Source organism: Mustela lutreola, chromosome 11 (genome assembly GCF_030435805.1).
Source record: "Mustela lutreola isolate mMusLut2 chromosome 11, mMusLut2.pri, whole genome shotgun sequence".
NCBI classification, from domain to species: domain Eukaryota; kingdom Metazoa; phylum Chordata; class Mammalia; order Carnivora; family Mustelidae; genus Mustela; species Mustela lutreola.
Window position 1 is genome coordinate 93,217,855 of NC_081300.1, and position 26,208 is coordinate 93,244,062.

The 26,208-nt window shown below is 42.4% G+C and overlaps 1 protein-coding gene across 1 annotated transcript in view; it reads left to right on the plus strand.

Moving 5' to 3' along the window:
- The first annotated feature begins 4,020 nt into the window (after positions 1-4,020).
- The window catches only part of NAA25 (N-alpha-acetyltransferase 25, NatB auxiliary subunit), an 80,426-nt gene continuing 58,238 nt past the window's right edge, over positions 4,021-26,208 (plus strand). The window contains exons 1-4 of the mRNA XM_059140231.1: positions 4,021-4,174; positions 17,742-17,827; positions 18,785-18,923; positions 22,008-22,126. Coding sequence (XP_058996214.1) covers positions 4,117-4,174; positions 17,742-17,827; positions 18,785-18,923; positions 22,008-22,126 — 402 coding nt within the window. The 5' untranslated portion in view covers positions 4,021-4,116. The remainder of the gene's footprint in view (positions 4,175-17,741; positions 17,828-18,784; positions 18,924-22,007; positions 22,127-26,208) is intronic.

Below are 26,208 nucleotides of genomic sequence, written 5' to 3' on the forward strand. Positions count from 1 at the left end.
AGGAAACAGGCTCCCCGCCGAGCAGAGAGCCCGATGCGGGACTCGATCCCAGGACCCTGAGATCATGACCCGAGCCGAAGGCAGCGGCTTAACCCACTGAGCCACCCAGGCGCCCTTCACTCAGTTTTTTAAAGATTTTATTTATGGGGGGCCTGGGTGGCTCAGTTGGTTGGGCGACTGCCTTTGGCTCAGGTCATGATCCTGGAATCCTAGGATCAGGTTCCACAATGTCCTGCATCATGCTCCCTGCTCCCTTCTTACCCTCCTCCTTCTCATGCTCTCCCTCTCTCATTCTCTCTCACTCAAATAAATAAATTCTTTAAAAAACATAATAAAAAAATTTAAAAAGATTTTATTTATTTGAGAGAGAGAGAGTACACACATAGGGGTGGGGGGAGGGTGGAGCAGAGGGAGAGGGAGAGAATCTCAAGCAGACTTGTGCTGAGGGCGGAGCCTGACTCGGGGCCTGATCGCACAACCCTGAGATCATGACCTGAGCCAGAACCAAGAGTGGGATGTTTAGTGGACTGAGCCACTCAGGTGCCCATCACCCAGTTTTCTTTAATGTTAACATCTTACATGACCAGTGTACATTTATCAAAACCAAGAGGCCAACATTATTACAACACTATTAACTAAACTCTAGACCTTATTTGAATTTTTTTTTAATATCTTATTTGACAGAGAGAGATCACAAGTAGGCAGAGAGGCAGGCCGAGAGAGAGGAGGAAGCAGGCTCCCTGCTGAGCAGAGAGCCTGATGCGGGACTCGATTCCGGGACCCCGAGATCATGACCTGAGCCGAAGGCAGCGGCTTAACCCACTGAGCCACCCGGGTGCCCTAGACCTTATTTGAATTTCAACTGTTTTTCCACAATGGCCTTTTTCTGTCCCAGGATCCCAACCAAGATACCATATTACTTTAGTTGGCATGTCTCCTTAGGCTCCTCTGGTCTGTGACAGTTTCTCTGTTTCCATAATTTTTCATGACCTTGAAAGTTTTGAAGAGTACTGGTCAGACATTTTGAAAAAAAATAATCACTCAGATTGGATTTGTTTAATGTTTTCCTCCTGATTACTCTGGGATTAGGAGTTTTCTGGAAAAATACTACAGAAATAAAGTTCCTTCTTCATCATCTCACATTGGGGTACATGGTATGAATATGAATTATCACTGGTAATGCTAACTTTGATCACTTAGCTACGGTAGTTCTTACTAGGTTTCACAACTGTTATTTTTCCTTTTCTATACTTAACTCTTTGGAAACTGGCCAGTAATTCCAGGGTGTGGATTTGGGAGTGAGACGACCACAAATTTCATCTCAGACTCTGTGATCTTGGGCAACTCACCTAATATCTCTATGTTTCAAAATTCTCATTTTAAGATGAAGATTGAAAAGGTACCTATTCCACCAGTTTGAAAAAGTGAAGTGAGAAGGTATATGTGAAAGAGGTTGGCACAGTCTCTGGCACAGTGTTCATTAATGTACTTTGATTATTGTTATTATCATCACTAGTTCTTTTCTAGGAATGCATATTTAAATTTTAATAGTAATTGTTAACTTGCTGTTATTGTAGATCCTAAAGACTTCTGATGGGTGCCTGGCTGAGTCAGTGGGTAGAGCATGCTCTTTTTTTTTTTTTTTTTTTTTTTTTTAAAGATTTTATCATCCATTTGATGCAGAGAGAAAGACAGAGAGCATGCAGGGGGAGGAGCAGGGAGAGAGAAAGGGAGAAGCAGACTCTCCATGGAGCAGGGAGCCTGATGCAGGGCTGCATCCCAGGATCTTGGGATCATGACTTGATGTGAAGGAAGCCACCTAACGGACTGAACCACCCACATGCCCCATTTTCTTTCTTTCTTTCTTTCTTTTTTATTTTGTGCGTGTGAATCTTGATCTCAGAGTTGTAAGTTCAAGCCCCATATCGGGTGTAGAGATCACTTAAAAATAAAATCTTAAAAAAAAGTAAATAAAAACTTTTGATCTAGATCCTTTAATTAGTATTTTTTCTTTCTTTCTTTCTTTTTGTATTTTAAGATTTTATTTATTTGTTCGAGAGAGATAGCATGCACAAGCAGGGAGAGTGGCAGGCAGAGGGAGGAGTGGGCTCCTTGCTTAGCAGGGCAAGGAGCCCGATGTGGGATAAATCAGAATTTTCCAAAGTGTGGTCTTCATCTTTTTTTTTTTTTTTTTTTAAGATTTTATTTATTTGGGGCGCCTGGGTGGCTCAGTGGTTTGGGCTGCTGCCTTCCGCTCGGGTCATGATCTCAGGGTCCTGGGATCGAGCCCCGCATCGGGCTCCCTGCTTCGCAGGAAGCCTGCTTCCCTCTCTCTCTCTCTCTCTCTGCCTGCCTCTCTGCCTACTTGTGATCTCTGTCTGTCAAATAAATAAATAAAATCTTTAAAAAAAAAAGACTTTATTTATTTGTCAGAGAGAGGGAGAGAGAGCGAGCACAGGCAGAGGGAGAAGCAGGCTCCCTGCCGAGCAAGGAGCTCGATGTGGGACTCGATCCCAGGACGCTGGGATCATGACCTGAGCTGAAGGCAGCTGCTTAACCAACTGAGCCACCCAGGCGTCCCCAAAGTGTGGTCTTCAGATTGAATTAGCATCTCTTTGAGTAGAATCCAGGAAACTCATGTTTATCAAGTTTCCCAAGGGATTCTGATGTGCACTGAAGTTGGAGAATCATTTTCTTGGACACTGAAAAAGCCAAGAAAGGAAGAGGGAAGGAACTTCAGTAGAAGGGGTCAACCCCAGCTGGTCAAGGCTGACACAGGGGACATTGCAGTGCAGGGGATTACTCTGGTTCTCTACTCAGAAAGACCTGAGTTTGAATCTAGTGACTAGTGTGGCCTTAACTTAGGTTATGACTCTACTGAGCCTGGCACACCCAAGTGGCTCCATCCCTCTCCAAGTCTTTGATAATTAACACTTTATCAGCTAGGATTTCCCTGACTACATTATACATATAAAATTGCCTCCCTCTTCCACTCCCCAGTCCCTGTTCTACTTTTCTCATTATCATTTATCATCATCTAATATGCTATTTTGTCTGTCTCTTCCACTACAAGTAAATCTCCATGAAAATTTTATTTATTGATGTAGCCTGGCACATAATAGGCATTCAATAACTATGTGTTGTATGAATTTAATTACTTTTACCCTCCAGTTTTAATTGACAAATTAATTGACAAAGTAATTTAATTACTTTTACCCTCCAGTTTTAATTGACAAACTGACTGGATTACTATGAATCTAGGATGCTTCTTAGCTGGTTGAACCCAGGAGAGGGCTGAAGAGATCTTGAACTTTTCAGGCAGATTTTTAGTGTAGATCAGCATCCCCCCCCCCTTTTTAAAAATATTTTATTTATTTAACAGACAGAGATCACAAGTAGGCAGAGAGGCAGGCAGAGAGAGAGAGAGAGAGAGGAGGAAGCAGGCTCCCCACCGAGCAGAGAGCCCGATGAGAGGCTCGATCCCAGGACCCTGAGATCATGACCTGAGCCGAAGGCAGAGGCTTTAACCCACTGAGCCACCCAGGCGCCCCTCCCTCCCCCTTTTTAAATAAGCTCTCTGCCCTACCTGGGGCTTGAACTCATCAACCCCAAGATCAAGAGTCTCATGCTCTACAGATTGAGCCAGTCAGGCACCCCTGATCAGACCCCTTTTCCCCCACAGTTCCTTGGGTCAGTCTCCCAGAGGAGTTCCTGGTTCCTCAGCAGTTGGTCACAGACAAGTCTAACTGGTCCTCCTTTGGACACAGGGGATAAATACGACCAGCGGGAGCAGCTGAGCTCAACTTTGACCAAGAGTTTCTTCCCTCCTTTCCTCACTACCCAGTACGTGACTCCGAAGGGATTTCAATACCAACAGCCGTCTCTTCCAACCTGGTTGATTCCATCGGGCAAAAGGAGGAAAGATTCCTAACGAAGAACCCATCGCCGTACCCGTAGAGGTCCAAGGAGCTCGGGGGCTTCCGCTTCCGCGCAAGGGCGGTCAATCACGGCTCTGCGACTATCGCGATAGAAGAGCGAGATCGGCGCTGGCCCTTTAACAGCCCCTTCCCGAGGGCCTGCCCCGCGCGTGCGCACTGCGGTTCTGCGCTTGTCATCATGGCGACGCGGGGCCATGTGCAGGACCCTAACGACAGGCGCCTCCGGCCCATTTACGGTGAGTGCCTGGGGCCAGCCTGTTATCGGCCGGACGCGTCGAGGGCTGTTGAGGCCAGGGCGAAGGTCCGGGAGGGGCGCTGAGGGGGCGGGCGCGGAGCTGGCGGATGCGAGGGGCTGACCGCGCGGGCCTCTAGGCCGCAGCCACCCGCCTCGCGTAGGCGCCGGCCCGGCCTTCCTGCGCCCTGCGGTGGCAGCGGCGCAGTCCAGGCAGCGTCAGGTCGGCAGAGCCGGCCCGACGTGCAGGCCCTGTGAGACACACACTCGCTGAGACGTGCGCTGCCCGCAGGCTGCGTTGTTAATGCCACATCAAAGAAGACCCAGAATCTCAGATGGAAAGCGTGAGGGTGCGACACTCTTATTTGAGGGAAAATTCCTCACTGAAGACTTTTTTACTTCCGAGAACCCGGTCTAGGGGGTTGTCTAACTAGCTGTGCTCGGTGCACATGGAGAAACATGTCCAAAGAGGGGAAGGGGCTGATGCAAGGTCACCCAGATCGAGTCAGGAGCAGGCCGTATTGGAGGCTCCCAATCAAGAGCTCTTTAGTGGAGAAACAGCTGCTCTGGGCGCACGTGGGAGGCGGGGTGGGGGGTGGGGTCGTGGGCCCAAAATAGCGGTGAAGAGACAGTGTTAGCTCTTGTCAGACGGGCATGCAGGGCTGCTGCAGGGCTTTTCCTTTCTGCAGCTTCCCTTGTGCTTGCTAAATGGATCCCCCTCCTTAACGCCCTCAGACTTTAAGACCTTGATGTCACCCTCCTACCCGGCTGTGAAAAATCTAAAGATTTGAGTCAGGGAGAAACACCTTTTCGGTAACCGAGATGCTCTGTAATTGAGCAGTGGCCCCTTTCCTCTCTCTCCTCATAGATGGTTGGTTTATCTTAGTGAACAATGAGGAAGGCTTCAAGGTCAGTGGTTTTTGCCAAATTAGACCTCGAGCTTATAGTGTAAATGTTACTGAATGGAGGTCTCTCCACATGACTGACATCATTCAACTTTTTTGGAGGGGGGGGTGACGTTATTTCTGGCACAGTTGGTCCTGCTTTTAAAATTTGTATGATGCTTTACTCACATCTCATTTGATTTTAGCAGCAACCCTTTGAGGTAGGAAATAATAGCTAACGTGTGTAGACCGATCATTCTGTCATTCTCTGTTATTGACCCTTAACATGGCTTATCTCATTTAATATAAACACATTCTCCTGAGGTGGGTAGTTTCTTCCAGTCCTGCAAATCCCTCCCCCCACCTTTTTTCTCCCCACAGATGAGGAAAATGAGGCATTGTTGATGTTGTCTAATTTTCCTAAGGTCACTCAGCTAGCATTTGATGGAGTAGGATCTGAACCCCAGTGTCCCAAGCTCACCCTCTTCACCACTGCTAGAAAATACCTTACTTTGAGCTGAAGACACTGACTTGCCAAAGGTCACACTGGTGGTGAGTTGCAGAGATAGGACTTTCTTTCCATTTCCCCGTGGTGTTTGTTACCATACCCTCCAGTATATATTTTCAGAGGGCAGGAATGAAATAAGGATGATTGAAGGGAGGAACTGAATCTAGCCAGGGTTCACAATTTCTGGCTTATTATGGCTCGGCAGCAGGAACTGTTTGCAGACTTTTTTTTTTTTTTTTTTTCTTTTTAAGATTTTATTTATTAATTTGAAAGAGAATGAGAGAACATGGGAGGGGGAGGTTCAGACTCCCTGCTGAGCAGACAGCCCTATGCGGGACTCCGTGTGATCATGACCTGAATGGAAGGCAGTCGCTTAACCAACTGAGCCACGCAGGCTCCCCCACCTTTTTTAGAGTTTTATTTATTTATTTAAATAATCTCTTTACCCATCATGGAACTCGAACTCAACCACCTGAGATTGACCCTGAGATGGAGCGGCTTTCTCCTCCTACTGAGTAGCCAGGTGCGCCCTACCCCCACCTTGAAACTAAAAAGATTCGGTACAAACTAAAAAGATTCGGTACTTTCCCTTTTTTAAATTTAAATTCTAGTTAACTAACATGCAGGACAGTATTGGTTTCAGGAGTAGAATTCAGTGATTCATCATTTACATATAACAAACACCCAGTGCTCATCATAACAAGTGCCCCCTTTAATACCCATCTAGCCCATCCCCTACCCACAAGATTAAGTACTTTATTTTTTTAAGATTTATTTATTTACTTATTTGACAGAGAGAGAGATCACAAGTAGGCAGAGCAGTAGGCAGAGAGAGAGGGGGAAGGAGGCTCCCCGCTGAGCAGGGAGCCCCTTGCGGGGCTCAATCCCAGGACCCTGAGATCATGACCTGAGCCAAAGGCAGAGGCCTAACCCACTGAACCACCCAGGTGCCCCTTTTAAAGATTTATTTACCTATTAGAAAGGGAGAAAGCACTCAGATGCTCGGAGGAAGGGGGATGTTGGTGGGGGGAGAAGCAGAGGGAGAGGGAGAAAAAAGAAACCCAAGTAGGCTCTGCATATGGAGCCTGACTCAGGGTTCAATTCCAGGATCTCGAGATCATGACCTGAGCTGAAATCAAGAGTCTGATGCTTAGCTGACTGCGCCATCCTGGCGCCCTCAAGATTCGGTATTTTTGAGAATAATTGGATTTCTAAAATTGGCTCTTGAGGACCAAAGAAAATGCCTTTGGCATCCCATAAGTCATTTAGAAATAAGTGTTTTGAACTACCCAGTAAGAAAAACCTTATTCATTTCATGTTGCTAAATATTATTATATGTTAACTAGAAGTGACAGGTTGTATTGTCAAAACTGAAGCCAGAATTATGTAGCTTTTGTTAAAGTTAAATGGGAAGAGTATTAGAAATTTTCAAGAGTTCCAAGGCAATTAATATCAATTGGCAGGAATAGGAAAAGAGAGGGTACCAGCTGCCCTTGACTAATGCACTTTTGACCTCCAAACTTTGGTATAGCCCCTGCTTTTGTGTTTGAATATATTAGTACCCCTAAACCACTGTTGTTCCTTGAATTCATTAGCTATTAAATAAAAAGCTTATGTTTAGTAGGTAGTGCTTGCCCACCAGCCAGAAGTTCAACAACTGTCAGCATTAATAGAGTGCTTATTTGTATGCTAACTGTCCAATAGGTAGTAAGATTATTGTGATCCTAGTAGTAATCTAAAGGCTGGAGATTAACTTGCTCAGAGTTGCAGCTGGTGAGTTGTAGATCTGGATTTTGAACACATTTTACTGAGTTCAGAATTAGCAGCGTCACTATCTTTGTACAGCATTATTTGTACTGTCAAGGTTTTAGCATTTTACAGCTGTTGGAAACTTGCCTGTGACCTCAGCTTTTGCTGAATATTGTTTAGGATAGACAGGACTGTACGGGTGATTAACTGTGAAATTGTGGTAAGTTGAGATGTGATGGGTTGAAATTATGTTTTTAGTGTTTAGGTTTGGAATAACTTTTCAGAAAGCTCATTAGTTGAAGCAATTTCAGAGTGCTTTTCATTACTCATAAATTGGTTTAGGTATTATATTTTTAGTGTTTGAAAACCACACCTGACCTTAGCAGAACACTTACTTTATTCATTTTCCTTTTGCTAAAATTACTGTCTTGTGCTATGTGGTTCTTTACAGATTTTGTACTCTGACATGACTTGGTGAGCCCAGTGCCTTTTTTCTACCATTATTATTAATTTAAAAATGTTTTTAGTGGTTTGGGGACAAGCAGGGTGGAAGTGATGGTCAGGTATGGCATGTCATAAATTTGTGTAGAATACAGGAATTGCTAGGTAAGCAATTGTAAAATAGGTTTCAAAGAAAAAATATTCCCATAGTTTTTAGAATGCACATACACATTTTTACTTACTTTCTGGCACACAGTCTTTTGTTCTAATCTTTTACTGGCTTCCAGTGTTGCCGTAGTCTGGGTCAGATGTAATATACTTCCTAGCTGTGTTTCCTGAATGATAATGACTTCTTAGAGTTAAGACATTTCCCTTTGGTGCCTGGCCAACTCCAGGTAATTATTCTGCTGTAGTTCATTAGTAAATGCTTGTTAAGTCCTCAGTCCAGTGTGGTACTTATTCTGAGCCTTCTGTTGGGCATTGTTAGCCCTGCGAGTTTTGTCCTGTTTTTCATCAGGAGTGGCAGGGCATCTTGGTGAGTGAAGATTAATCTTGCCCTTCTTTAGAAAAGTCACTTGGTATAACCTGTTTTCTTTTTTTGAAATTATGACCATTTAAAAGGGTCTGACTTAGACCTATACATTCTAAAGCATTTTAGACTTAATGATTTGCATGCACAGAAAATTCTTAGAAGAGCAGTGCCTGGTTGGCTCAGTCCTTAAGTGTCTGCCTTAGGCTCAGGTCATGATCCCAGGGTCCTGGGATTGAGCCCTGTGTTGGCTCCCTGCTTGGTGGGAAGCATGCTTCTCCCTCTCCCCCTGCTTGTGTCCCTCTCTCGCTCTCTCTGTGTCAAATAAATAAAATCTTTAAAAAATACATGTTAATAAAAAAAATCTTAAAAAAAAAAAAAGGAAATTCCTACAATGAGTAGAGCATAGTGGGAGCATAGGGCAGGATTAAGAGACTAATCTTTTCATGCTATGCTCCTATGAACTGTTAGGATTTTTAAAAATTATTATTTTTAAACTGTGGCTTGCGCTGTTTTTGTTATTTAAAAAATTAGTTGGGGCACCTTGGTGGCTCAGTCAGTTAAACATCTGACTCTTGGTCTTAGCTCAGGTCTTGATCTCGGGGTCATGAGTTTGAGCCCTGCATTAGGTGCCATGCTGAGTGTGGAGTGGAGCCTCCTTAAAAAAAACTTAATGGAGGGGTGCCTGGCTCGCTCAGTTGGAAGAGCATGCAGCTCTTGATCTTGGGGTTGTGAGTTCAAGCTGTTGAGGATGTAGAGATTACTTAATAACTAAAATTTGAGGGGCACCGGGGTGGCTCCGTGGGTTAAAGCCTCTGCCTTCAGCTCAGGTCATGATCCTGGGTTCTTGGGATCAAGCCCTGCATCAGGCTCTCTGCTCAGCGGGGAGCCTGGTTCCCCCTCTCTTCTGCCTGCCTCTCTGCCTACTTGTGATCTCTCTCTGTGTCAAATAAATAAATCAAATCTTTAAAAATAAATAAATAAAACTTGAAAAAAGAACAAAGCTTTACAAAAATTAGTTGACATGTGTGTGTGTGTGTGTGTTTTAAGATTTTATTTATTTGACACAGAGAGACAACAGCGAGAGAGGGAACACAAGTGTGGGGAGTGGAAGAGGGAGAAGCAGGCTTCCTGCTGAGCAGGGAGCCCGATGCAGGACTGGATCCCAGGACCGAGGGATCATGACCCAAGGTGAAGGCAGATGATTAACGACTGAGTCACCCAGGCGCCCCTAGTTGAAAGATTTAAAAAAAAATAGTATGAAGCCATCATTAATGATTGGTTCTTGGAACTTACTGTTGTGGTCAATTTTGTATGCATGTCATTTTCCTGATAGACTGCTCAATTTTTAGAAGACTGTCTTTTTCCCCCCTGTATGGTTTGTTCATTTCTCTATTCCTTTCTTCATTGACCTTATTTATTGAGAGCCCAATATGTGCTAGGCACAATGTAGATTCAGGGAATGAGTGAGTACCAAACAGCACAGCAGAGACATGGTTTCTGCTTTCAAGGAGCTTGTTTCTTTTTTTTTTTTTTATTTTTTTTAATTTTTTTTTATTTTTAAAATATTTTATTTATTTATTTGACAGAGAGAGATCACAAGTAGGCAGAGAGGCAGGCAGAGAAAGAGGAAGGGAAGCAGGCTCCATGCTCAGCAGAGAGCCCGACGCGGGACTCGATCCCAGGACCCCGAGACCATGACCTGAGCCGAAGGCAGCGGCTCAACCCACTGAGCCACCCAGGCGCCCCACAAGGAGCTTGTTTCTTAAAAATAATGGTACACATAATCATTACACTTGTGTTAAGAGCTTTTTTTTTAAAAGATTTTATTATTTGAGAAAGACTGCGTGTGCACGCGCGCATGCGCACACACAAGCACACATGAGTGGTAGGGAGAGGGAGAAGCAGAGCAGGCAGCCATGGGGCTCAGTCCCAGGACTTGGGGATCATGACCTGAGCCAAAGGCAGATGTTTAACTGACTGAGCCACCCAGGTGCTGTGTTAAGAGCTTTGAAGGAAAAATGTCAGTTCCCGTGAGTGCATACAATATGGGCATCTGAGCTGTCAGGGACAAGACAAGAAAAGGTTCCCTGTGGAAATGACGTTTTACTTTGAACGTGGAAGAGGAGAGGTTAGGCAGTATGGGGGAAGTATGTAAAAAGGAGCTTGCTCCACCCGAGGACCTAGGAAAAGGCTTGTGTGTTGGCACTGCAGAGATTGGTTGAGATGAGGCTACTGTGGTAGACCGCATCAACTTTGTAAGCCATTTTAAGAATTTTGAAATTTGTTTTAAAGATAAATGGGGAGCAGTGAAGAGATTTAACCAGGAGAGTGAGGTGTTCAGACTTGCAATTTAAAAAGATAGCTCTGGGGTGCCTGGGTGGCTCAGTGGGTTAAGCCTCTGCCTTCAGCTCAGGTCGTGATCTCAGGGTCCTGGGATCGAGCCCCACATCGTGCTCTCTGCTCAGCAGGGAGCCTGCTTCCTCCCCCCCTCTCTCTGCCTGCCTTTCTGCCTACTTGTGAGCTGTCAAATAAATAAATAAATAAAATCTTAAAAAAAAAAAAAAAAGATAGCTCTGAATACCCTGGGGGAAATAGTTTAAAAGAGGGCAAATGTTGGGGCACCTGTTAAGCGTCTGTCTTCAGCTCAGGTCATGATCCCAGGGTCCTGGGATCAAGCCCCGCATCAGGCTCCCTGCCCAGAGGAAGGCCTGATTCTCCCTCTCCCACTCCCCCCTGCTTTGTGTTCTCTCTTTTGCTGTGTCCCTCTCTGCCAAATAAATAAAATCTTAAAAAGGGTGGGGGGCAAATGTAGGCTGTGAGGTGATTGGTTAGGAGGCGTCATTCCTTTTTAAATTTAACCCTCCCAGTCATCTTGGGAGTAGTAGGTATTTAACAACATTTGTTGACTGGAGGAATGTTTAACCTACAATTTGTATTCTTGGTAAAAGCAAGGCTCCTATTCTAAAGCATTTAGAATTTTAAGCAAAGATGGAGCTATGTTATATTCAGTCTTTTTTTTTTCTAAATTGTAGCAATATCTTTAGTAGTGTTTGAAGCTCTTCTAGGAAGTGGAAACATTGCAGGTTGTCATCTTAGCTGCTTTAGAGAATTTCACTACAGCTGCAAGCACCCAGAGCCTAAAGCCTTGCTCGCTCGCTTGCTTGCTTTCTTTCTTTTTGGCAAAACTGACTCTCTCTCTCTCTCTCTCTCTCTCGTTTTTTTTTTTTTTTTTTTTTTTTTTTTTTTTTTTTTTTTGGTAAGGATTTTATTTATTTACTTGACAGAGATAACAAGCAGACAGAGAGGCAGGCAGAGAGGAGGAAGCAGGCTCCCTGCTGAGCAGAGAGCCCGATGCCGAGCTCAGTCCCAGAACTCTGGGATCATGACCTGAGCCAAAGGCAGAGGCTTTAACCCACTGAGCCACCCAGGCGCCCCTGGCTCTCTCTTTTTTAAAGTAAGCTCTATGCCTGACATGGGGCTCAAACACATAACCCCTGAGATCAAGAGGTGCATGCTCCATAGACTGAGCCGTGAGCCAACCAGACACCCAAGACTGGCCTCTTTCTTAATATCAGTATCCCTAATTGTGATTGGACAAATTAATCCCAGGACCTCTTCTACCCGGCAGATAGAGAGGCCTGCCTGTGTCAGGGTCTACTGTTGTCTGCATATATAAGGAAGCTTCACTTCTCTTCAAATTGTTACCCAGGAAGGTGGCTGGTTCAGTCATTTAACAGATTTTGATAGTCTGTTGCCAATAATTTAACCCAGTATTTCCCAAATTTCTATCATTCTTCTAGCCAGCTTTATTTATTTTTTTATTTTATTTTTTTTTTTTTTAAAGATTTTTTTTGTTTATTTATTTGAGAGAGAGAGACAGTGAGAGAGAGCATGAGCGAGGAGAAGGTCAGAGGGAGAAGCAGACTCCCCATGGAGCTGGGAGCCTGATGTGGGATTCGATCCTGGGACTCCGGGATCATGACCTGAGCCGAAGGCAGTCGTCCAACCAACTGAGCCACCCAGGCATCCCTCTAGCCAGCTTTATTATAGTACTATCTGTACTATTAATTACTTAGAATTTTTCTCTAATTTGATTTTTAACTTAAATTTATTTTAAAATAACCTATCGGGGCGCCTGGGTGGCTCAGTGGTTTAAGCCTCTGAGGTCATGATCTCAGGGTCCTGGGATCAAGCCCCACACCAGGCTCTGCTCAGCAGGGAGCCTGCTTCCCCCTTCTCTCTATGCCTGTCTCTCTGCCTATCTATGATCTCTTGTCTGTCAAATAAATAAATAAAATATTAAAAAAAGATGAAAACAAAACAAAGTTGTTAAAGGTTTAACTAGATTCTGATATTTGTGTAGCTGAATCTGAAGTCTGTTCTTTGCTGTTAAAAGAAAAAACATTAGGGGCGCCTGGGTGGCTCAGTGGGTTCAAGCTCAGGTCATGATCCCAGGGTCCTGGGATCGAGCCCCGCATTGGGCTCTCTGCTCGGCAGGGAGCCTGCTTCCTCCTCTCTCTCTCTGCCTGCCTCTCTGCCTACTTGTAATCTCTGTCTGTCAAATAAAATAAATAAAATCTTTAAAAGAAAATGAAAGAAAAAACATTAGTATTAAGAGGTGGCTGGCTCAGTTGGAAGAGCGTTCAACTCTTGATCTTGGGGTTGTGAGTTTGAGCCCATGTTGAGTGTAGAGATTACTTACTTGATTGATTGATTTAAAACGATTTTATTTATTTGACAGAGAGAGAACACAAGCAGGGGGAGTTGTAGAAGGAGAAGCAGGCCTCCCTCCGAGCAGTGAGCCAATGTGGGGCTAAATCCCAGGACTCTGCAATCATGACCCAAGCTGAAGGCAGCTGCTTAACGACTGAACCACTCAGGCGCCCTGAGAAAGAGAATCTTTTTTTTTTTTTTTTTTTTTTAAAGATTTTATTTATTTATTTGACAGAGAAATCACAAGTAGATGGAGAGGCAGACAGAGAGAGAGAGAGAGAGAGGGAAGCAGGCTCCCTGCTGAGCAGAGAGCCCGATGCGGGACTCGATCCCAGGACTCTGAGATCATGACCTGAGCCGAAGGCAGCGGCTCAACCCACTGAGCCACCCAGGCGCCCGAGAAAGAGAATCTTAAGCAGGCTCCACACCCAGTAAAGAGCTGGACGTGGGGCTCACTCTCATGACCCTGAGGTCATGACCTTAGCCAAAATCAATTTGGAGGCTTAACCTATAGAGCCACCCAGGGACTCTGGGATATCATTTTTATTGACCTATTTTCTCCAAGGGCTACATAATTTATATTCTAGAGTCAGGAATGTAAAATGAAAATAGACTTTTCCCTTCTAGGCATGTAGGAAAGGGGAGCCTGACAGCAGACTGGCTGAATATAGTGATACAGTGGAGTGTCTTAGTTAAACTTTTGAGTGCAGGGGCGCCTGGGTGGCTCAGTGGGTTAAAGCCTCTGCCTTCAGCTCAGGTCATGATCCCAGGGTCCTGGGATCGAGCCCCGCTTCGGGCTCTCTGCTCTGCGGGGAGCCTGCTTCCTCCTCTCTCTCTGTCTGCCTCTCTGCCTACTTGTGATCTCTGTCAAATAAATAAATAAAATCTTTAAAAAAAAAACAAAAAAACAAAAAAAAACAACTTTTGAGTGCAAGGAGCAGAAACCCATTGACACAAGCTCTAGTGAAGGGGGCTTGTTGTAAACCCTGGTGGGAGCCTAGAGCACGAATGTAGTATTCAGCGTTTGATGGAAACTGGAGAGAGCTGTCCGGATCTAAAGTTTTAAAAATTTATTTATGTCAGTGAGAGAGCACAAACAGGAGGAGTGGCAGAAGGAAAAGCAGGCTCCCTACTGAGCAAGGAGCCCAATGCGGGACTTGATCCCGGGACCCTGGGATCATGACCTGAGCCAAAGGCAGACACTTAACCGACTGAGCTGTCCAGGCATTCCTAAAGCTTTTCCCCCTCCCAATTTCCCCTGAACTTTTATTTATGTGTGTTTATTCTCTGCTGGGTTCTTCAGACTACCCTTTTTTTTTTTTTTCCTTTTTTTGCTTACTCATGAGTTTACCAGGGTTCACCATGTTGGCTTTGTGGCCACACCAAGATGTGATCTCTCCCTACAAGCTTCAATTAGTTAGCACTTCCCTGACCCCAATCCTTTGATAAAGATAAGTGACATTTTTAATACTTTTATAAATGTTATGTGAATGAAGAGGTGAGATAACTCCTTTTCTTTACTGCGCAGCAACTAACTTGCATCCCCTAAGGCTTCTTCAAAATGGAAATTCTGGAGCTGCCAATGGTAATGTCAGACTCAAAATATTTATTCCTTCCAGATGAGGTTCCCATAGTTTCCTGACTCTTTGTGACTCAGTGTTGCAGTTACAGTTTACTAGGGAAGAAACCTGATTTACCCTTGGGTCAAATATCCACCCCATTGGGTGGAGTTCCAAGGTCTAGACATGGTCATCCTATCCTGCTCCTGCAGTAGACGCAGTAGGAACCATTCCCAGAGAAGAGGGCATGGGCAGGTAGGTGTAGAGGGAAAAGTTAAATGCCTTTGTAGTCCTGACCGCTGGTCTCATCCTTTATGGGCACATCTTCAGAACTGGGTTCTCATTACAGATGAAATTACTCTTCAGGTATGCTCAAAGAACCTGGAGTCTTACAGGAATGAGTCAGAAGTACCTTAGAACTGACTCAGAAAGAGATCAGCCCAAGAGAAAGTATCCTTTATTGAGCTGAAATAAATGTCAGGTATTTCCCGTAAGGACAAATGATGGCATATTGGCTGGGCTATTTAAGAAAACTGGTGTTAGATATTTGGGTAGTTAAGCCAAGATAGTATGCTTTTAGTGTTTTCTGGTTCTCCAGTCTCTCCACCCGAATATTAGGTGTTTTTTTCTAGACTGCACTTGCATCCACAGCGAGTCGGTCTCTCTTTGACCTTCCTCCCTATATTGTGATTACGTCAAAAGTAGGGCTTCTTAATCTCTTCACCTAGCATTCTTGGTGTTCGTCTGTGTTATGGCATTGAAGAAAGACCGAAGAGATGAAACTCATGGGTTCCTGTAGCTCTGTTTTAAGTTTTAGTCTAGTATTCATTGGAGGAAAATGGAATTCGTTAGGTAAAATGATAGTTTTTCTGTTTTGTGGGGTACTCTGGGCCACCAGTGGCATAGGTTATTTGAGTTGTTTATGCTTCCTTTGTTCCTTGCTGATTTGGGACTTTGATAGAGTGGGACCATAAGAGGTAGTAGATTGTGAACTGGCCTGCATTCAGTCATCTTTCTATAATTAGAATTGACAGCTATCACCCTTGTTGCCCACCTGTAACACTTCTTACTTTCCTTCTCTGGAAATGAATCTTTGTGTGCATGCACACACACGCACACATTTTATTAATGTGCCTTATTTGTTAGAGCAGTTTCAGGTTTACAGAAACTTGAGGGAAAAATGCAGAGTTCCTGTGTATCCCCACAATCCCACTCCCTCCCCCCAGTTTACTCTGTTGTTAATATCTTGATTTACTATGGTACTTTGTTTCAGTGGCAGGGCCACTAGGATAGGTCAGTGTTGTTTCTTTTTTTAAAGATTTTATTTATTTATTTGAGAGATAAAAAGCATGAGAGGGGAGAAGATCAGAGGGAGAAGCAAACTCCCCATGGAGCTGGGAGCCCGCTGCAGGACTCGATCCTGGGACTCTGGGATCATGACCTGAGCTGAAAGTGGTTGTAGTCGCCCAATCAACTGAGCCACCTAGTGCCTAGGTCTTTTTTTTCTTTTCTTTTTTTTTTTTTTAAGATTTTGTTTATTTGTTTTTGAGAGAGAGTAAGCACAAGCAGGGGAAGGTGTAGAGGGAGAATCAGATTCCTCACTGTGCGGAGAGCCCAATGCAGGATTCGATCCCAGGATCCTGGGATCATGACCTGACCCATCCAGGTGCCCTGATAGGTTATTTTTAACTAATGTCCATAGTTTGCTAGTTTACATTAGCATTTATTCTTTGTGTTGTATCTTCTGTATTTTTTTTTTTTTTAAAGATTGTATTTATTCATTTGAGAGAAAGGGATCACAAGTAGGCAGAGAGGCAGGCAGAGAGAGAGTGGGGGAAGCAGGCTACCCGCTGAGTAGAGCCGGATGTGGGGCTTGATTCAAGGAGTTTGGGATCATGACCTGAGCTGAAGGCAGAGGCTTTAACCGACTGAGTCACCCAGGCGCCCCTTCTGTGGGTTTTGACAAAAGTATGATGAATTATATCCATCATTACAGAATCATACAGAATAGTTTCACTGCACTAAAAATCGCCCGTGCTCCACACATTCATCCTAACCCCAGCCCCTGGTAATCACTGATTGTTTCATTGTCTCTATACTTTTTGCCTTTTCCAGAATGTCATGTAATTGGAATCATAGAGTATGTAGCCTTGTCAGATTGGCTTCTTTCACATAGCAATATGCATTTAAAGTTCTCCAGTGTTTATTTGTCCTTATTTCTTTTTATCACGGAATAATATTTCACTGTATGGGTGTGTCACAGTTCGTTTATTCATTGGCCCTTTGAAGGACATCTTGGTTGCTTCCAGGGTTTGGTAGTTGTGAATAAAACGGCAATAAACGTTTATGTGCAGATTTTTGTATGGAGGTAAGTTTTCAGCTTATTTGGGTAGATACCAAGGAGCACGATTGTTGATTACATGGCAGAGTATGTTTAGCATTTAAAGAAACTGTCAGACTGTCTTCCAAGGTGGATATACCATTTTACCTTCCCAGTAGCACGGAGAGGTGCTGTTACTCCATGCGCTCACCAGCATTTGATCTGTAACTTATTTTGAGTTATCTGTGTCTCATCTGCCCCGCACTGATTTGGGACTTTGATGAGCCAAGAGGGATCAGGAAGTAGTAGTAGGTTGTGGACTGACCTGTTTTAGAATTGACAGCTACCACCATTTCCCATTTATGACACTTCTCATCTTCTTCTAGATCTTCTAATCTGGAAATGAATCTTTGCTTTTGTTAGACTTGGATAATAATTGATTCCTTTTTCCTTACCACAATTTTATAACAGGTCCGAGAGATGACTACAGGAATATAAGATTGTATTCTGTACCATCCTAGCCATTTAAAGTTAAAATTGGCACCATGATTTTTTTTTTTTAAAGATTTTATTTATTTATTTGACAGACAGAGATCACAAGTACGCAGAGAGGCAGGCAGAGAGACAGGAGGAAGCAGGTTCCCTGCTGAGCAGAGAGCCCTATATGGGGCTCGATATGGGGCTCGATCCCAGGATCCTGAGATCATGACCCGAGCCGAAGGCAGAGGCTTAACCCACTGAGCCACCCAGGTGCCCCCATGATGTTTTTAATACTGAATTAAAATACTTTATGAAACATCTCATACCAGCCTATGCATTTTTCTTGTCAAAGGAATATAACAACTATCATAATTTGTTTTCATAGATTATCTTGATAATGGTAATAATAAAATGGCAATTCAACAAGCAGATAAATTGTTGAAGAAACATAAGGATCTTCATTGTGCTAAGGTAAGGTCATTTGCTCTGGAGTTACTTGTATTTGGTGGGTTATATATTATAATCTTAAAAGGGAATAAGTGTGAAATCTGTTTAGTGACTCTGTTTTTTCAGGTTTTTTTAAGCAGGCTCCATGCTTAGTGTGGAGCCCAGCGCAGAACTTGAATTTATCTCTGAGATAAAGAGTTGCACACTCCACCAACTGGGCCAGCCAGGCACTTCTCTAAGCCATTTATTTTTCTGATTACTTAAATGCCATAAATAGTATTTAATTAAAAGCTTACTATTTGTTTCTTTGGATATTTTTGACATAATTTAGCTAATATAATTATCTTATATTGATAGGCTTTATTTTTTAAGCTGTGTTTCGCCTTTATTTTTTTTAAGTAGGTTCCAGGCCCAGTGTGGGATTTAAACTCAACCTTGAGACTGAGCACTGTATGCTCTACAGACTGACAGCCAGGTGCCCCTGTTGTGCCATCTTAATATTACCGAAATAGAAAAGAATCTTTTTTTTTTTTTTTTTTTTTTTAAGATTTTATTTACTTGACAGAGAGAGTTACAGCGAGAGAGGGAACACAAGCAGGGCACGTGGGAAGAGGGAGAAGCAGGCTTCCCGCTGAGCAGGGAGCCCAGTGCGGAGCTCCATCCTGGGACCATGAGCCAAGCCGAAGTCTGATGCTTAATGACTGAGCCACCCAGGTGCCCCAGAAAGAATCTTGATGTGCTGAAATTTTTAGTAAAATATGGTTTACTTGATTAGCAGCCTAGGTGTACCTTACAGCTTATCTTGTGTTTTCAAGTTGGCCTTCTTTGGCTCATTTTTTTTTTTTTTTTTTTAAGATTTTATTTATATGACAGTGAGGGAACACAAGTACAGGGAGCAGGAGAGGGTCCCCTCTGAGCAGGGAGTTTGGCTTATATTTTCATTTCTGTCCTTTTAAAACTAATGTTTTTCCTGTGTATCAGGTTTTAAAGGCAATTGGTTTACAGAGAACTGGAAAGCAAGAGGAAGCCTTTACCTTGGCACAGGAGGTGGCGGCCCTTGAACCCACAGATGACAACTCGCTACAGGCACTGACTATTCTTTACCGGGAGATGCATCGACGTGTGTTTCTTTTTACTGTTTTTAATACTGAGCTGAAGTTTTTTGTTTCTTTCCTTTTCTTTTTTCTTAAGATTTATTTATTTATTTTAGAGAGAGAAAGCGTAAGGGGGGGAGGGGCAGAGGGAGAAAAGAGAGACACTCTTAAGCAGGCTTCATACCCAGCTTGGAGCCCAAGGTTGGGCTCCATCTCATGACCCTGAGATCATGACCTGAGCTGAAATTAAGAGTTGGACTTAACTGACTGAGCCACCCAAGTGCCCCAAGGTTTTGTTTATTTCTGATTGAGTTCTGTATTTGTTTCTTTTTGTTTGTTTGTTTTTTTAAGATTTTGTTTATTTGTCTTACAGAGATCCCAAGTAGGCAGAGAGGCAGGCAGAGAGAGAGGGGGAAATAGGCTCCGAGAGCCTGAGCAGAGAGCCCGATGTGGGGCTCGATCCCAGGACCCCGGGATCATGAACTAAGCTGAAGGCAGAGGCTTTAACCCACTGAGTCACCCAGGCACCCCGGATTTCTGTATTTGTTCATTTGACTAATCACTCGTGTTTTGAGTGGATGGCGATAGGCAAAATAATGCATTGACCAGGATTTACAAAGACTGCAGGCAAAAAGGATATTTTACATGTATAGTACCCTGAATTGGAATGAGAACTTGAGGTCAATTTATGACATTTTGATTTACTAAATGGAAGAGTTACCCTTTTTTACTATTTGATATGGAAAATTTCAAACATAAAAAAACAGAGCAGAATAATAAATCTCACTATCCACCTTAAGCGATCATATCACATGGCAAATTTTATCTGTATCCCATCCCCCTGCTAGATTATTTCTAAGCATATTCTATGTAGTCTACCATTTCACCTGTAAATAAAGTTTTTTGTTATTAATTTCTCAAATTTTTTATTATGGAATGATATATATCTTCCATAGTACATATTATAGAAGGCACATTTTACATAACACTAGAATACTTGGTATGGAATAATGAACATTCATGAATCCACCAACCAACTTAAGAAACAGAGCATCCCCTATACTGACAGATTCCTGTGTGTGTTCCCTGTCAGTTTCACTTCCCCTTTCACATTCCAGCAGGTACTTGCTTTCTTAAATATATTTTATTATCTTGCTTTTAAAAAATCTTTATCACATTTGTTTTCCTAAGTAATACTTTATTAATTTTGCTCAGTTTTGACTTAAAACGTTTTGCCCTCGGGGCACCTGGGTGGCTCAGTTGGTTAAGCATCTGCCTTCAGCTCAGGTTATGATCCCAGAGTCCCAGGATTGAGTCCACATTGGGCTCCCTGCTCAGCGGGGACTCTGCTTCTCCCCATGCTCCTCACCCAACTTGTGCTGTCTCTCATTCTCTTTCTCTCAAATAAATGGGTAAAATCTTAAAAAAAAGTTTTGCCCTCAAACTGTCATGTTGTGTACCTTAAAGTATACAATTTTTGTCAGTTATTCCGCAATAAAGCTGGAAAGAATAAAATTTTGCCAACCTAGTGGATAGAAATGTTACTTTATAGTTTTGTTATTCATTTTTTTAAAAGATTTTATTTATTTGAGAGAGAGCGAGCGCACGCAAGCAGAAGGGGAAGGGGCAGAGGGAGAGGGAGAAACAGACTTCCCGTTGAGCAGGGTGCCCAGTGTGGGGCTTGATACCAGGATTCTGGGATCACGACCTGAGCTGAAGGCAGACACTTAACTGACTGAGCTACGCAGGCACCCCTTGTTTTTCATTTTTATAAAAAGACAGAACTTAAGAGTTGGGGATTATATCTGACTATTTCGGGATTATGTTGATTGAGAGATACGGTTTCTCCCCGTGTTTTTTAAAAAATCATTTATTTCACAAATAATGTTTCTCTGTGAAAAGTATTGTATCCAAGTCAAAGATGAAAGGGGGTCTCTCTGCCCCTGTGTTACTCACAGTCTATAAGGGGAAATTTCATTGGTAACTGGTTGGCTCAGTCAGTAGAGCATGTGACTCTTTTTTTTTTTTTTTTTTAAAGATTTTATTTATTTATTTGACAGAGAGAAATTACAAGTAAGCAGAGAGGCAGGCAGAGAGAGGAGGAAGCAGGCTCCCTGCTGAGCAGAGAGCCCGATGCGGGACTCGATCCCAGGACCCTGAGATCATGACCTGAGCCGAAGGCAGCGGCTTAACCCACTGAGCCACCCAGGCGCCCGAGCATGTGACTCTTGATCCTCAGGGTCGTGGGTTCAAGCCCCATATTGGATGTAGAGCTCAATTATTATTATTATTTTTTAAAGATTTTATTTATTTATTTGACAGAGAGAAATCACAAGTAGATGGGAGAGGCAGGCAGAGAGAGAGAGAGGGAAGCAGGCTCCCCGCCGAGCAGAGAGCCCGATGCGGGACTCGATCCCAAGACCCCGAGATCATGACCCGAGCCGAAGGCAGCGGCCCAACCCACTGAGCCACCCAGGCGCCCCTGTAGAGCTCAATTAAAAAAAAATAAGGAAATTCATGAAAGGACTGTATTCTACATTATGTGTTAATAAATGTTTTAAGAGACTTACTTACAAAATTTAGAGATGGCAGAAGGAAGCTGTGATCAGACTGGGTGGAGGTGCAGAGATGGTGTTCAGGGAAGGATTACATTTGAACTTTCACAGTTCCTTGCAGTGAGGATAACATTTGAGCTGGGTCTTGGTCTTGGATGATGTTCACTGAGTAGAAAAGAGAGGAAAGGAGAATCCAGGCAGAGGGAACAGAGTAAAGGTATGATACAGCGCAGGGGTTCTGCTGGAGCTACAGATAGTTCAGCGTGCTGGAACACTAAGTGCTGTGGGAAATAAGTACGAAGGAGACAAAGAGGCTGAATCCTGAGGGGTCTTACTTATCTTGTAAATGTGTTGAGAGGCCTGAGCTATTTCATGCTTCATCAGCTAACACGCAACCAAGAGAAGAGTAATGATCAGATGAGGCAAAACAAATACTTTCTTCTTCCTTAGTGACAAGAGACCTCTATTTCCTCCAAAGGGGGGAAAAGTTAAATGCTGTTAAGATTTAAGGTATGCTTCAATAATTAAAGAATATCCTATTTCTCTTTATCCTAGCGGAGTTAGTTACAAAACTCTATGAGGCAGCTGTGAAGAAAGTTCCCAATAGTGAAGAGTATCACTCTCACCTCTTCATGGCTTATGCCAGAGTGGGCGAATATAAGAAAATGCAACAGGTAACTTGATTCCAAATCTCCTGGACTGTGGGATTTGCCATTAGATACAAGTCTCCTTAAATGCGACTTAATTGTAGGAATGTGTGTGCATGTATGTGGATGTTTGCATCTGTGTGTAGAGCTGAATCTGTGTTTGTGTGTGGAAATCAGGGAGATACTTTCTTTGTGTGTAGGTGTGTTTCTTTGTGTGTTTTAAAGATGAACTATATTCAAGTTCTTTGTTTTATTTGGGGGAAATCTGGTTGTTCTTTGGTGTCCTGGTGGTATGTTTTCTTTGGTTCTGGTAAGTTGGCTTCAGATTGTCCCGGTGCATGAGATTGCTGTTGTATTTTCAGAAAATGAGCAGAAATCCCAGAACAAAAAATGAACAGACTGTAGAAAGATTGAAGTTTGCATCAACTTTGTAAATTTAACTCCTTGTAGCCTGTTGAGATTTTTAAATCCACCGGGGAAAACTCCCCACTCTTTGGATATTTGTCTTTTTCGCCAGAGGTAGCTTATTCTCCAGTTAGCACATTTTAGATGTTCCATGTATTTAGATGTATTTGGAATAGTGGGTGGGTAAAGTCAACATCCCAGAGAAGTGAAACTGTTAAGCCCATAAAGGGTTATGATGTCAAACTAGTATTTTTTTAGAAATGGCTTTGTTTGTGGTTATGATTTTTTCTGAGAGCAAGGCTTTCTTACTTGTGTTTCTTATTCTTTACTTGGAATATCAGACTATCACAGTAGATAAATTAGGGAGCATGGAAGATACTATATTGATATAAATCCTTTCTCCTTAAAATTAATCTTTGTATTTCTTTATAAAAGTTTTTAAATTACAAGATTTTTTTCCCCCAATTAAAATTTTTTGAAGGTGTTTTATTTACTAATGGATTTTGTTCTCAGGAAAAATATGCAGAGATTATAATTTTTCTTTTAACGTAAAATGAGTATAATTTTTAAATTGGCAACAGTAACATGTATTTATGTATGTAAATCTTTAATATTTTTACTTCTGTGCTTGCTTTGGTAGCACATACAAAGGAATTTTTACTTCTAGGAATGTTTTAAGTAAAATATATTAAATGTCCATTAATACAGGTAGAGTTAAAGGAATTATGCTTCATCCACATGGTAGAATAAAATACAACACACTACTTCCCCTCGAATAGTACTATGTCTCTGTCTTATATCTCTAAGGGAATGTACTAAAATGTTACCAGGATATAGGCCTATGATACTTTTCTTTCTCTTAATTTCTTTTTTTTTAGGTATATGTTAATTTTATGATCCCACAAAACATATTTTTGAACTATGTTTATTATATATACATGCAGTAAAATAACAAAAAGGACAAGTATGTGCAATGACAATATTAGGGTAAATTTTGAATGAAGGAGAAAGTTGAACTTTACATGTTGGCAGAGATACACATATACTTTTGCATCCTGCTCTTTGGAGCCACTGCTTTGATGTGGCTTAATAGTCATTAATCCTTTGTATGTTGTAGCTATAGCTTGTTTTTTTGTTGTTTGTTTTAAAGATTTATTTATTTGAGAGAGAGAGAGTGAGCAAGAGAGAGAAGTGGATCAGGGGGAGGGGCAAACGGAGAGGGAAAGCAGACTCCTCTGAGCAGTAAGACATGGGGCTTGATGACATGCGGCTCGATCATAGGACTCTGGGATCATGACTTGAGCCAAAGGCAGACACTTAACCAAAGGAGCCACCCAGGCACTCTGTGATAGCTTGTTTTACATTCTTCCATGCTAATATATTGGAAGAATGGAGCATTTCGGTGTTCAGTGTTTCAGAATGAAATGTCTTATTTTTGTTTTCTTCTTTCGCTGCTTAAGATAGTTACAGTTTCTTAGTTTTTGTGTATGTTTATTTTGAAAGTGATATGTCAGTCTGGGTAGAAGGTAGTTTACAAATTAAATGTCATGTTTCTTGAGCGTGAGCATTTTTGTTTTGTTCACTGTGGAATCTTCAGTGCCTAGAATAGCATCTACACAATAAATTATTGATAATTGAATGATTTGCATTAACTTGTGGAGGTAAAAAAGTGAGGGAAGCCAGGGAATCAGAAAACTTAAGGATTTCTGCTGTCCCAAATGACATCCCTGGCAGGTAATATTTAAAATCATCTTTATTTTTTTTTTTAAAGATTTTATTTATTTATTTGACAGAAAGAGAGAGTGAGAGATCACAAATAGGCAGAGAGGCAGGCAAAGAGAGAGGGGGAAGCAGGCTCTCCACTGAGCAGAGACCCCGATGCAGGGCTCAATCCCAGGATCCTGAGATCATGACCTAAGCCAAAGGCAGAGGCTTAACCCAGGCACCCCTTAAAATCATCTTGAATGAAGATTTGCTATGGGTTCAAAGGTGATTGGACTTTTCTTTTTCTATAATGACATTCCTTCGTTTATTTGTTTTTTGACATCCCTGTATTGTCTCTCCAGTTCACAGCAGTGTTTTTTATTTTTTATTTTTATTTTTAAAAAAGATTTTATTTACTTATTTATTTGACAGACAGAGACTACAAGTAGGCAGGGGGCAGAAGCAGGCTCCCGGCCAAACAGAGACCCCAATGTGGGGCTCGATCCCAGGATCCTGGGATCATGACCTGGGGCTAAGGCAAGAGGCTTTAACCCAGTGAGCTACCCAGGTGCCCCCCCCCCCCTTTTAAAGATTTTATTTATTTATTTGACAGAGAGAGAGAGAGAGCACAAGCAGGGTGAAAGGCAGAGGGAGAAGGAGAAGCAGACTCCCTGCAGAGCAGGGGAAGCCTAATACAGGGCTGGATCTCAGGACTCTGGAATCATGACCTGAGCTGAAGGCAGTGGCTTAAGCAACTGAGCCACCCAGGTGCCCCTCACAGCCTTGTTTTTTAAACTTGTGTGTCTTCAGAAGTTTTCTGTATCAGCAGAGTATCAGTGTTTGCAGGCATGAAATTTTTGTCTTTTTTTTTTTGTATGAAAAGTTCATATTAATTTATATTCTCCTTTTTTATTTCTGTATGTCATTATAAAAATGTTTTCTTTCCCCAGATGGTCAAGTAAAATTGGTTTTCCAGCACTTTTCATTCCATTCCTCCAGGGTTTGATGTTAGAAGCAGGGACCTTAAGTCATCTTAGACTCTCCTTTTGTTTGATTTTCTTTTTTTTTTAAGATTTTATTTATTTGTGAGAGAGAGAGGGAAAGCAGGGGAGAGCATGAGCAGGGGGAGGTACAGAGGTAGGGGGAGAAGCAGACTCTCCACTCAGCAGGGAGCCTTAGGCAGGGCTCCATCCCAGGACCTTGAGATCATGACCTGAGCCAAAGGGCAGATGCTTAACCGACTGAGCACCCCCCCACCCCCAGGTGCCCTTTAGACTCTCCTTATTCTGTATTGTCCATTTTGTCTCTAAATCATCTTGACTCTTTCTCTACAGTGTCTTTGATCTACCTCATCCTGGTTTAGTTCCTCATTGCCTCATCTCCTATTTTTTTCCTTCATGGTACAGCTAAAATACTCTTTCTAGAAGAATATAGATGTGTACATGTCACTCCCTTACTCTATATAACAGACTCCTTTTTGAGTGCTTTACAACCATGTTATCTGTTACCCTTTGGCCCTTTTCCCCTACCAGTCCTCTTAATCCTTATTTATAGCCAAACATCCTGTTTTTTCTTGTCAACATGTCTTTTCTTTCTTTAATATTTTTGTTCAGATTCATTTTGCTTCTACCTGGAATTGATTCACTCATTTAGCTGCTCACTCCAAATGTTTGTATTTGTGTATATGTATCCTTAACCCCATCTTTGCCTGTAGACATTTTTTCGACCTTCAAGGTTCATGTGAAAGACTGCTACTTTGAAGAAGACTTTATGATTAAATTCCCTTCCCTACTTTCCTTTAAAAGAAAGAAAAAGAAAGGAATGAACAAACTTAACCATGCCTTTTTTGGAAACAAAAAAAGCATTGTATTTTTGTATAGGATGTTTATTTTTTTGCCAAGTATTATTTTAGTCATTTGACTATTTGTCTTATCACTTTCCCTAGCTTGCTTTTTATTTTTTTTAAATAAAGATTTTATTTATTTATTTGACAGACAGAG